We start from the raw sequence: 13,585 nt of genomic DNA, 5'->3' as shown, positions 1-13,585 counted from the left end.
CAGTAGCTGAAATCACTTTAGGGAGTCTGTGGGAAGGTAGTGAGATTGTAAGCAAATGCTAGATACCCATATCCCCCGGGAACTTCTGTTTGGAGATGAGCCAGAGCCTTGGAGTGCAAGATCATATGTTATCCACTGGTGGGCTGCTCATTTTTCTGCCTTTCCACACTGTTCAATCAGGAAGCCTTTTGATGTTCAGTGTCTGTCCATTTCAGAAGAGGGGTGGGGGGGAACACAAACAACTAAAATACTCTGTCCAGTGAAAATGAAATAAGTGAGGCTCCTGCTAGGACACTAAAACAATCATGGCCAGTGGAGTCTCTTCATCCGCCAGTCCTTTACGATCCATTTTAGAGAAGGTAGATCCACCTACTTTTAGTGACGGGTTCAGGGAAGCTGTAGTGGGCTTGGCTAGCATGTCACAGACATTTCCGAGCCTTGGTGCTCCAGTTCTCTGTTCTGCAACTTCATACACCTGACAAAATATCGTATTTCTAAATTACTTCAGGAGGGAATGCTGGCTTATTAAGTAGTGCTACAGGAAGGATGTGCAAGTGCTGATAACTCAATGTAGGATCTTGTGAAAGCTGTAGGGAGGATGATTTGCTCATGAATTTTCTCAGTGAAACTGGACTGCATGTTAAGATTACTTTATAATTTGAATGAAACTTCTAGTTTTAAGGCAAAGATAAGGAAGACTCCATGGGAAATTTTGAGTGCTTGACTATGTAAATGTTTGAAGAAAGCATAATTTCCTTTCTTTAAAAAAACCTCCCATCATATTATGAGGATTTTGGGGAAACATACTGGTACTTGCCTTCAGACGCACATCAAAGAACCTTTTTACTTGAGCTGAAAGTACTTTGTTGTCTCGCTTGGATAGACCCACTAAAATGGGAGATGAAATGTCCAGTTTCATTTTTGATCAACTCATGTATTAAACTTAAAGCCAGCTGCTGGGTTTATGAATGCATAAGTATATATGCCTCAATCTAATTCTGTGCTGAATTGTGTGAAAGCAACACCTGCATCAGATGTGTCAAGAATACTCTATTATACTCTCATTAAAATGTACATACATTCCTGTGTGCTCATTTAACACCGGAACATGGAAGAAAATAAAGTACTAAATAAGACACTCCATTAAACCTGACTTACATTTTTTCACAGATAAAAATTGTGACAGCAGTACCACAGAGGAGGGTATGTTAATTTAAACAAATTGTATTTGGTTTAAACCAGTTGAGAAATTCTCCTCTAAAACCAGGTTTCTTCGGTATCTCCTATGTTCTTGGCACATTGGGTAAGATAGTTGCCAGGATATAGGTCAGAGTGGCAAAGCCATGCTTAACGTTTTCATAGTCAAAAGCCAGTTGAGCATCCTCTCAGCATTTTGGCTCTTATTTGAAGCTGTCCTTCTGAGGTGGCTGTACTTTGCACCTCTCTGTCTGGCGATTTTCCCTTTAAATTAGAACTATTTTCACAGTCAGAACAGGTTATCTAGCTCACCCTGCTGCTGTAAAGCAGGGCCAACTATACCTAAACATTTCTGGCAGAAATTAGTCTAACCTGTTCTTAGAAACATCAGTCTCCTAAAGCAAAGCATACCTGCAGTAATAAAGGACAATTTTTAACCTGAAGCAATGTCTTATGGTTTCAATAGCTCCAATGTTTTGCATTACAGCGTTTTGCTTTAGAATAGAATATTTCAGTTGGAAGGAACCTACAACGGTCATCTAGTCCAACTGCCAACTGCTTAAGTTGGGTTAAGCTTTGCCCCAGTCTTCTTGATGGTCAGTGAGTGAGAGTTTTGATTCCTTAATTCGCACCAATATTAGCAGAAATCTCAGGTATTTAAGCTCCTCACATATCAATGGGAGGCCTGGCTGTACTGTTCATCAGTACATCAAGTGCAGGTAGTGCGGTACTCTTGGAGGTGAACAACTGTACAGATCCCAACATTTTAATTTGACTTGTAACATCAATATCTTCAGTTACTTTATTTTGAAGCTTATCCAAACAAACAGGAATTCACCTTTCTTTCCTCACTGGCATCCTCTTACTGGGGTAAGGCCTGTGTTGAACCACTGGTGTTTTCCTTTGAGGTTACCTGTCTACTAATTTAGTGCATGCATGTGAATGGAGATTCATCATTGCTTTCAGTGAGGCAGATTAAGTCTTCTTTCATATGATTTAACAAACAGACATGGATGATACTCTGTTCTGGGAAAAGCCTGTTCTAACAGCAGCTTGTTTTGAAAAAGCATGGATAAATAAAGCAGGGATTGTTCTGCATTTATTGTAAACATATCATCTTCTCCTTTGCCCTATGTTTGTCCTAAACTATCTCTACAAATCCAAGAAATTATGTAGTCCTTCATTTTCTTAAACTGTGTATCTCTGCACATTGTTGAATTGCCACTGTAGTCCATCCTTTGATTTTAGTAAAACTACTTGTTAAACTTCTGGAAGTCTATATAGCTTTTATGTTCATATGTTTGTTCAAAAGTTGTACAGACATGGATTCTTACAAGACACTTGTGTTAGAAAAGTAAGCACTATTTTATCTTTTTCTAGTTGGTGAAACCATGGTTTAAAGGTGAGTGGTAGCACTTTTCTGAGAGCACAGGTTCATGGAGCCAGAGTTCCAATTAGAAATTGGGAATTCTGACTTCTGACCATGTGCTCAAGGCACTAACCCCACTCTCTTGTTGTGAAGAGTGAGATAGCTGCTAGACGGAGTATCTACAGTGGTTTTCCAATACCTCACTGCTGCTTAAAATCTGCCCTGAAACATCTCTGGGGTATTGACTGCCATTGTGCCTTCTGCATCAGCCTTGTAAGAAGATCGTCTCTGTTATACATCAGTTGCTCAACTAGCTGCTTTAGTAGAGTGTCCCTGTGTATTAATTTATATCATATAAAATACTTTAGGATCAACATTTCTACATACACTTAAGGTAGCTATTACTAATAGCAGAAAATTAAAGACTTTAACACAGTTCTGCTTAGGAAAAGTGTTATCTTTTATTTTAGAGATAAGCAAGCTGAGCACAGTAATCCATTGAGCTAAGTGACACAATATTTATAAGAACCCTACCCTGAACTTCCCATCTTGTTCTTAAATCAGTACAACACATTTTCCTTTGAAGACAGAATCAAACAGTCCATGATTTTACTGTAAAGCTGTTATTAACACTTTGCCAGAAATATGATTTGAATAAGAAACAACATTTATACTAGCAGAGAGGAAAAGAAAACTCACAAAAGCTGTTCTAACTCTACCAGCTCTTGACTTTCTTCCTCTTGATTTATCATTTGTGAGATATCAAAGTCAGGCATCTGTCTCTATTGAAAGGCTCACCCAGCCTACACTGGACTATGCCAGTCATGGTAAGGTGGATAGCTGTTTCAAAAAATTGTAGCATGCTGTTTCTGTCATATGAATTCTGCTCTCTTCTTACTGTGTGAGCCTCGAATCCTGAGACTATTTTGCTGAGTAATCTCAAGTGTGCAAAATCAGGCCTCAAGCTTGCAGATTTTGTGTTGATTCACAATGTACACAGAAGTTATGGGGTCTAAGTAATGTAAATTGATTTAATTCCATGGAATCCATGGAAGTTATGTTACACTGATTTACATCAGCTGAGACACTTCTGGGAATACTCAAATTTATTTAGTTCAGTAAGGAGACGTTGTGACTCAGATTTAAGATACTTGCCTATAGAGGAAGAGAGGTTCTAACTGCTTCACACAACCTCTCTATTTTACGTTTCTTCTGAATACTTCCCTGATATTTCCTGCTGGAACTCACTGTATCTATTACAATAATCCTTTCCTTTCAGAAGATGTAGAGAATGAAATAATTGATCTCTTTTACAAAAAATGTGACTTCTTTCTAATACTGTCACTCTTGTTCCTATTGTCACCTCAAGTTCTTAGAACTTATGTAAAATATATGTCAAGGTAAGGGACAGTATCCTTTTAAGTTTGATGTCACTCCATCCTGGCTGGTAAATGTTGGGAACCATAGTGACCTTTTGATGGTCAAACTGAGCAGCTGTGCCACAGGGTGTTGCAAAATGGAGATACACACAAAGGGGATCAACCACAGAGGCTTTCCCTCTGATTCTGGATCCTTTCTAATCTGTTTAGTATCTGGAGCCTCCAAGTCACATGTGAAAAGAAATATTAACTGTAAATGTAAAGCAACCATAGATTTCTGTAGTTTATTGGTTAGCAAGTAAGCTAGAAGCTCTGTCCTCGATGCAATGCTTCAGAGATGTATCGCTTCTAGGAAAACGTGACTGTAGTAAACAGCTGAGTTCTTAAATTATTCCGTATCATAAAATGATTTCTATTGGGAAAGAGTAGTAGCCCACTTCAAACTCAAGGTGTAATCACATTGTATGTTCAAATTGTATAGAATCAGTTTATGGTGCCACTCTGATCAGATGTTGTAAATTCTTATGCTTTAATTTCTCAGCAAAACAGCAAAGGCACTTTGGGAATAAGTTCAGAGAATGCAGCTAAAGTGACTGTATTTTAACTGTAATCTGATTTAGGTCTGCTATGAAATAAATCAATCCAGTTTCAAAGAAATTACAGGCCAGTGACAGCTACACCATGGTAAGATTACAGCAGGGATTTGGTTTAAAATGAATCCAGCATCTTTAAATCCTGCCTGTGGTACCATTATACCAGTGGATGCTGAAGAACCTGGCCTCATCCTGCCATTGCTAACATTGGCAACAGAGAGTGGAGAAGTGTGATGCTGAGACACCTGAGTTATTTGGAGGCGAGCCAGCTTTGATTCAGATGCCTTGGTAGCTTGACATAGTGGTTGGGCTAATAAGTGTGGCTGGTAGTCAGGGCTTATTAGCTCTGATGTACTGCTAAGGCCACTTGGGCTATACAGTGTCTTAGTCCCAAGCTGGGAGGTCCATCATTGTGCTTGGCATGTGAGTGACTTTGACCTCAGATATCTAGTATGCTTTGGCTGAAGAATGATTTATGCTAAAATTTGTGAAGCTTCGAGGCTTTAAGAACATTTTCAGAAGTGATGGTTTTGTGAATCCATGTAAATAATATGGGCCTGCTTATGTTGGCGAGCCAAACAGCATTGTGGTTTGCAAAGCATTTTCTGTTTCTGTCAATACCAGGCCAGGCAGTGATCACTGATCATTAACAGTTCAATTTCCTAGCACTATTAATACTATTAGTATTATGATTTAAGGACATAAATCACTGCCAGGGTCCCTCACCAAACACCACTTTGTGTAATTTATATCCTAACTAGTCAAAATTTTCATGTTCTTATTGGATAAATGGTTTTCTGCATCCTTCTGAAATTTTTGCATATGCAACTGGCCTGTCCAGTTCTAGAGGGTGAAGCAAACCCTTGAGGTGGCTTGTGTATGGATGGACAAAACACACATGGAGCCTTCCAGATGAGAAGAATCGCATCTATGTGAATAACATGGTTTATGTGAGAGTCTTGAAAATAGTATTTAGGAAAGTTGTATATGAAGATCAAGGTCATACCCTTAGGGATTTGATTTTGAATAAGATTTTTTTACTTTGTGTTTCAGTGGCTGTTCCCTCACCAGTGCCAGCTTGTGAACCCGAGCCCAAAACTAACGGGCATTACCCAGCTCCACGACTCTCCGTTTCCTCCCGAGCCACTGTTGTTGCTACCATGGAAGCCCCTTCTCAAGGCCTGCAGACAGTCATGAAGTGGAAAACAGTGGTGGCCATCTTTGTTGTGGTGGTAGTTTACCTGGTGACGGGAGGACTTGTCTTCCGTGCCCTGGAGCAGCCCTTCGAAAGCAGGCAGAAGAACACAATCGCGCTAGAGAAGGCTGACTTTCTTCGGGAGCATGTTTGTGTAACCCAGCTAGAGCTGGAGACGCTGATTCAGGTAGGCCACGTGAAGAAGACAGTACTTCTTGGAAGTTAGGAAAAACAGCTTGGTGGTTCGTTGATCAGCTGGGCTGGTGGGGAAACAAAATTGTTCACAGAGCCCTCACAATGGGCAGTGTGAAGAGCAGGCTCTTTCCCAGTCATTTTAAAATTTGGGAAACAGAAACTATGTCTCCAAAACATTGTAAACAGAAGTTAAATGTATTCACTAGAATAATGAAAAATGTGTGGAAAGAAAATCAGAACTTAATATCTGGAATAAATTTTTGTGAGAGGTGACAGATTTACAAGATGTTTGCCCATCATTTCTGTAAATTTTCAAATGATATTAAGTTCATAATTCTTCCTCCAAAATTAAACACAGCAACCAGGAGAGCAAACAGAAAATGATAGGTGGGAATTTTGAAATAAATTTTCATCCAAGAATTCTGAACTTACTGGTTGTCGTGGTTTAACCCCAGCTGGCAACTAAGCACCACACAGCCATTCGCTTGCTCCCCCCTGGTGGGAAGGGGGAGAGAATTGGAAGAGTAAATAAAAGTGAGAAAACTTGTGGGTTGAGATAAAGACAGTCCCAGCTGTGTCCCCTCCCCACTTTTTGTGCACCCCCAGCCTCCTCGCTGGTGGGGTGGTGTGAGAAGCAGAAAAGGCCTTGACTCTGTATAAGCACTGCCCAGCAATAATGAAAACATCCCTGAATTATCAATGCTTTTTTCAGCACAAATCCAAAACATAGCCTCATACTAGCTACTGTGAAGAAAACTAACTCTATCCCACCCAAACCCAGCACACTGGTATATTAATGTACAGGTTTACTGTTGTGAATTTTAGCTGAATGAATGATGATGAAGTATACAATTAAGAATAGAAAACAATTGGCATTTAAGAACTACAGAATTTTTAGTCTGGTCTAGTATGCAAAGCTTTAGAATCAATTTTGAAGGAAATAAATACAAAGTATGTAGGCATAAGTGCAAAAATGGAATATCATGCAGGAGAGGTCTATCAAGGGTAGTTATCTTTCATTGATTAAAACTCTAGACAAAGAAAGTATTATGGATCTTACAAGACTTCAGTATAGTATCTTCTAGGATCCCATGCAGAAACCTATCAGTTAGCCTGGAGAAAACAGAGATCAAATAAGTAATGTGAGATACCTAACAATATATTCCAAAGTTGAACTTCAGCCTCATATTTCAGAGCTGAATTTGCATCTGAGCCTTTGAAGAGCACAATGTGTTTGCACCAGAGTGCACCAGGTGTTGCACCAGAGCTCTGTTGTGATTTCAGGATGTTTGAAAGTACACAGAGCTATCCCCTGGATTTTCGTGTCCATCCACCCAACTGTGTTATAAAACCTTTCTGTAAGTGAATCAAATTTATGAGCTTAGTATTTCTTTTAAGAAGCTGTTCCAGTATCTCATTGCTGTGATGGAAAAAGCATTCTCCTACTTTTCAGCCTCAACCTGTTCTGTTTCTTTGTAGTTGGTCTTCCACAGACAACATCCCATTGCTTAATTGATTCCTCTCCCTTGCCCACACGTGTAGACAGCAATGCTCTTCTGCCTCTCCTAAGCAAAACAAATTATTTCTGTTTCTTTGAAGATAGATGTGGGCTCTCCCTGCTTGTGCTCTATGTTCACAGAAGACAGGTCAGTTCTGAGTCAGAAGCTGTGTACCTGTGCCTTTGGGCAGCCTGGTACTGTAGCTAAGAAGCCAAACCTGCTTCAGCAGGAAGCGGTATTGTGCTGATGTGACTATACAGCTTTTGGATCAGGGCTGGCTTGGATCACAACCTTCATCTGTCTGCAAAAGACAGGTGAACATGTTTGGTTGGCAGGGTGAATTCTGTTCAGGGATATTGGTTCAGATGTGTTTCTCATGGCAGTGTTGTAGAGATCTGTATTTCCCTCAACTCCTTATGATGTGTGCTAGCTGATTAAAGGATTTTTAAAAAATACTAAAAGCAAGAAGTTTGTATTCCCTTAATGGGAACGTCACTATTAAAAGATATGCAAAATGCTTTCTTTTCTAGCAGAAACCAGAACACATAATAGGTGCAACAAACAAAGCACCTCAACAGGATGGTAGGCTCCTGCATGCTGACTGCAGTACAAAGATTTGTAAATAGCCCCTATTCTCTAGCCTAAGCTATGTACCAATTTTAATTCTTTATTTTACACAATATTTTTCCTTCTTTCACCTCAAAAGTGGTGACACTAAAATAAAACCCAGGCATACTGTGTCATTAGAAGGCAGATATTCTGAACAAGCCTTATCTCCTGAGATTTCAGTATGTCCTCAGGCATTACACTGGGTAACTGCAAATCATTTTGCAAAGGTAAATTAAATGGGTTTAGCAGCTTAGCATGTGAATGTCTTAAGGCCAAGTGATGTGAAATATTGAAACAGATTTGTCAATAAAGAACAAGTTCCTTTGGATTCTTCTGTATGTTTGGGGGTGAAACTGGCTCCAGGGGTGTAGTTGGGTATGCTGATACAGAAAACTCTGATTGTAACTGACTTGCACAGAAGAACAGTGATTTACTGCTTGAAGATAATGTCAAGGGGTTAATGTTGTGCTTTCATGCCTTTGTGTTGATGATCTCGAAAGTGACATCTCCCTAGCTGGCACAATGCATTTCTGCATTGCACCAAATAATGCATCTGCCTTTACAACTGTGATTTCAGACTGATGTGGCAACCTCCGTGGGTCCTGGCTGCTGTGCTGTGTGCAGTCAGCACCTGGCTACCACTAAGGGAGCTATTTATAATTAGTGTTATTTGACTACCTGAAAGCCTTTAGATGAACACAGATCATACTCTCCAGAATGACTGTGTTGATTCACCTCTGTGCTTTGGAGAATATGGAAAAAATACAAAAAGAGAGACCTTAGAATGGGCTTGTATCCTTTTACTCTGAGGGTGGCTCTGGAACAACCTTTTAAGGAGAAGAGGAAAGGAGTGTCATGGTCTTTACAACGCTAATTATGGCAAAATGTATCCCTTTGCCTAAATTTCAATCTTTCAAAGGATTCTCCTTTGGAAAACCTATAAGGAAGACGTACATCACTGTATGAGGAAGCTGTTAAAATTTAGTGTGGATGAGACATCCTCTCCAACTTGATTTCCAATAACCCATTGCAAATATTAGCACTGGTAGCACAAATGTGAATTGCTGAGTCCAGACTGTGAAGTTCATTCATAGACTTTAGAAGTAATATAGTGATGAAAGCAGCATAAATTCCTAGGAAGATTCAAAGTATTTTAAATTTGTATTTATCTCTTGGGTTTTGGTGCAAGTCTGTCTAACACTAACACAATGACAGATAATTTTTTCTTAACAATAGCAAGTATTTCACAGTACAGTCTATATTGTCCAAAGCCACCTGAAGTGGAAGTTCTTAACTGTACATTTTTAAAGCCCATTTCTGCTTCTGAAGACATTTGTTGCAGTGAAGCAAGTTCATTATTTAATGCCTTATGTGATCTACAACTTGGCACAATGGTGAATACCAGAATAAGAAAATGACAAAATTGCTCTATCTCGACACTTTCAAGTTTTCAGAGTTAGAGAGAATTGAAATATAGAATATGCTAAAAGACGATGAAACTTAGGTGCTTCGAGTACATGTAGCTGTATTGTACCCATTTGAACAAATAGCAGAAGGCAGCAGGACTCAAGTGACTGAACATACAGTTGCAAAGAAAAATAACATTGGTAGTTACACCTGCTGACATATTACAAAACTTTTTTTTTGTTCTTATATGTCATAGCGTAAGTTTATTAATAGCTGGGGTCAAAAAGAAGTCATCTTGCCTTTGCAATAACACACACTTAGAGTGTATAATGGGGAGGTTATGCCTCTCAGAAAGATCACATGTTATCTATCATTAGGAGAGGCAGGTGGGAAGACCATCAATGTGTTTTGGCAAAGTAATTCCTATGGACCTGATAAGGGTATTCATACTCTGTTTCTATGTAGCCTGTGCACCGCGTATGAGTAAAAACTTTTGTAATGAGCCCTGCTTTCATAATAAGCCCTGCACAATGACGTAAGATAGAGTGGCTTGCTACTGTAAGAAGTTACTTAGGTTATTGGTGGGCTGCTTTCTTCTTCCTTTTCCTTCAGGGTTTAATTTGGGAGTGTGAGTGATTATAGTTTAAAAAAAAATCACCCACCTGGGAACTAAGTCATATTATCAATGTCCACTAATGACTACAGCAACTCATTAGAGTTAGCCTGTAAGCTGAAAAGGAAGCAGCACTGGAAATAAGCTAGTCAGGCTTTACTGGCTAATTATGTTAGTAAGAGTTCATATTTTGGATAGCCACTTTTGATTAGTGTTCTGAACTACTTTTGCCCTGAAGGTAAGCAAGAAATGGAATATGCTGTAGAGATGTTTCAGTTTTCAGCTGCTTGACAGGTTCACTAGTGTCATAAGCCAGCTTGTCTTTTCAGGGTGTTTCCTTGTAAAATGAAGAGAACTTGGATGGCTTTCATGTGCTAGAAGAAAGCTCTAGATGGAGCAGAAAAAAAAGTATTTTGAGTTAACTATGGGGAAGACTTGCCTGTTGCTGAAGACAGGAAAAGACTATTTGAACTGTGAAGCAAAACAATGGTAAATACCTGATTATTGAATCTTCTGCCTCTGCCTCTGGAGGTTTTCTTCTATATGTCCCAACTTCCCTTCTGTCCCTGATCTTTATTTTACCTTGTTCCCCTTAAAAGGATATGAAAAAAGAATTCAGATCTCTTGGATCCTGTCTAAGTTGGTGCAGACACCCTGGTTTGTAACTTCAGTGCAGAGATACTCCAGTTGTATAGGAGACAGACTGAGCCTAAGATGCTGGAGAAGCCTGCAGGTGTCCTGTAGCTATGTTGCTTCCAGAACTTAGCTAAGAAGGTTGCAGGGAGCTAAGCCCTCTGGACTTAGATCTCTGTGCATGTTCCTTGTTGAATGCTGTAGGTCTGCCCTCAGACACAGTGCATGCATGACAATCAAATCACTGTAAATGTAGGTAGCTCACTATCTGGCTGATTGTCACCTAAGACCTCTATGGGATAGGCAGAAATATTTAAGGGGTGGGCTTTCAAAGCTTATTAATTTTGATTATACCTGAACAAAAATTGCTGGCCTTGGTCCCTTGAAAATGCTGTTGTGGAAAAGTGAATAAATGGGAATTTATAATGAGGATCCCTTAATCACTGTGTGAGGGGTGGTGAGAATAAGTAGAGAGGTAGGGAGTATAGAGAAAAGTTATTAAGGAATTAGTCTTTAAAAGCTGCTTGCTAATGAGAAGCATCCTAATAATCACAATAGAGAAACATCAGAGCTTGAAAGGCAATTGAAACAACTTTTTGTATGCTTGATAGGAATCTGCTTGGAAAAGAATTGTAGAGGGAGATAATCATTATTGGATTAGCACGATCCGTGGAGAGGAATTAATGGAACTAGAAAAAAGATGACAATAATTTTCTTTTCTTTTCTTAACGAATTCCTATCCTTGGTTACACATAGGGTACATCCTTTGAGTAGCTCAGCACTCAAGAAGGGTATTATGCTTGTCCTTGGAAAAGATTTGTTTTCTTCATGCTTGGGATCTTACTGGAGAAATTAAAGAAACATGAACAAGTGGGCCAGATAAAAGCCTTTCTTCCCAGAGAAACCAGAAACAGTCTGTTTGTTCCTGTCTCCTCATCAGCTGCACTAGCTCCCAGCTATCTTGTTGCCTGTGGGCATAACTCTTGACTTTTTCTTGATGTAATTGTCTTAATTAGTGATCAAGGTACCTAAAACAGTGAAGGCTGGCATGTACTCACTCACACACCAAGGAGGATCAGATATGTGAGTGTCCAGGCACAGTGAGGATCACCTGCACCCCAGGGGACAGGGAGCTGGCATCTGTGGACCTCACCACTGCCAGCCAGGGAGTATGGCTGGCCAGGGACAGCCAGGGGCATCCCCCAGCCCAGACTGTCAGGCACCTCCCTGGGGACGGGGATGGGCTGAGGCTGGGCCGGGACATCAGCCCACGGGTCAACTCTTGACACCTGGTGAGACAAGTCAGTGTTCACTATACCTTTCTTTGAACTTTGAGTCCTATATGTTAACAACTAGGTGGCCCAGGGTGGGCCCAGGCCTCATAGCCTTTAAATATTGCTGCCTGAATATCAACAGGTGAAATTGATAAAGGCTATTCCAGATTGAGATTGAGTCTGGATTGCACTCTCTTTGGGAATACAGGGTTCAGTTGTCCCAGTATCACCACATATGCTGGGCTTTTGCTGTGGGGTTTGCCTTCAGTCCCATGCAGATTCACCAGACCATGTCTTTTTGGTTACAGAAGGACTGTAGTGTGTGGATACCAAAGGGGCCAAGAGTAAAATACTCATCTATACAATGATAGGGAACCAAACTGAAAATTGTGATCAGAAATATATGTTTAAAAAAAAATAATGTTGAGCACTTGGATTTACTTTGGTAGTTTTTTCATTTCTCTCACTCCTATCTGCCTATCGGCTTTAGGACACATCCATTACTTGAACAGCAAGAAAGACAATTTCAGCCCTTTGAGGTGTTCCAAGTTATTGCCTTCCCTGAATGGGTGGCATTTCAAAAGATAAATGACCATAGATTAATAATTATTCATTAAAGAAGAATGCTTTTTGAATTCATAAAAAGTATTGAAAAAATGTTGTGCACTGTGCGTGTAACTCCTCTTGAGAAGGAAGAAGGGATCAGGGAAGGAGTAAGTGTGAAACAGCTGTGGGTACTTTGATGATCTGTTACTTTCAATGACACTTCAACTATCAAAATACCTGAAACTAGTAGTTTAAAGTGTCTTAAATGTGGAAGGTTTGCCAACAGAGTGGTTAGCACTCTGGAAATTGGTTCTTTCCCTACTCCAAGATAACCTGAGGATGCAGCTCTTCAGGTCATGCTGCAAAGCTATCTGAAGGTTCACAGATGGGAAACTGTTGTAAAATTTCATGGTCTGTGTGAACTGGGAAAGTCTTGCCAGTGGTAGTGTCCTTGTTTGAGTTTTGTGTCAGTCTTCATCTAGCAGGATACTTCTGTGTAGGTGGACTTGTGGTGGTGGTAGTAAGGCATCCTTTACTCATCGCATGACCTGAAATTGCATATTTAAGTGCTTCTAACTGCAGGGCTGCTCTTCTCTTACTGCTCCCTTTCTGTACTCCATGGCTGTATGCAAAATACTTTGTATTAAGAGATAGCATTGCGATAGTTGGATATTTAGAAATGAATGATGTCAGTCAAGCTTTAAAGAAAAAATGAATTTGTTCTGGATGAGAAGGGAGCCTGAGAAGCTCAAAGCTGCCTAAGGCAACGGGACACTCCTTCACTTCAGGATTTAGTGCTTGGCCATAATAGACTTGCTAAACTGTGTAAACTCAAATGTGATTAAAGTGTTGTAATTGGCTCCCTGACATTCACACACTCAAGGGGAAGGCAAGCAGCATTCCTTGGCAGAAGTAATGTGCCAGGGTAGCTGACAGTGTGTCATGGCCTATTTAAACAGGCAACCTGTCTGTTATGCTGATTTATACTCTTCTGGGTAAACAAAGAAATGATCTCTGCTTTCACACCACCTGCAATATGCCAGCAACTGGTACAGAAGCCCGTTCAAAGGGTTTGG

At 40.0% G+C, this 13,585-nt stretch overlaps 1 protein-coding gene across 1 annotated transcript in view; it reads left to right on the top strand.

Moving 5' to 3' along the window:
* Positions 1-13,585, top strand: part of KCNK10 (potassium two pore domain channel subfamily K member 10) — a 72,657-nt gene that overhangs the window by 19,562 nt on the left and 39,510 nt on the right. Inside the window, exon 2 of the mRNA XM_075503397.1 lies at positions 5,592-5,920. Within this exon, the coding sequence (XP_075359512.1) occupies positions 5,592-5,920 (329 nt within the window). The remainder of the gene's footprint in view (positions 1-5,591; positions 5,921-13,585) is intronic.

This window comes from Mycteria americana, chromosome 5, assembly GCF_035582795.1.
Source record: "Mycteria americana isolate JAX WOST 10 ecotype Jacksonville Zoo and Gardens chromosome 5, USCA_MyAme_1.0, whole genome shotgun sequence".
NCBI classification, from domain to species: domain Eukaryota; kingdom Metazoa; phylum Chordata; class Aves; order Ciconiiformes; family Ciconiidae; genus Mycteria; species Mycteria americana.
This window is presented reverse-complemented; position numbering and strand designations above follow the sequence as displayed.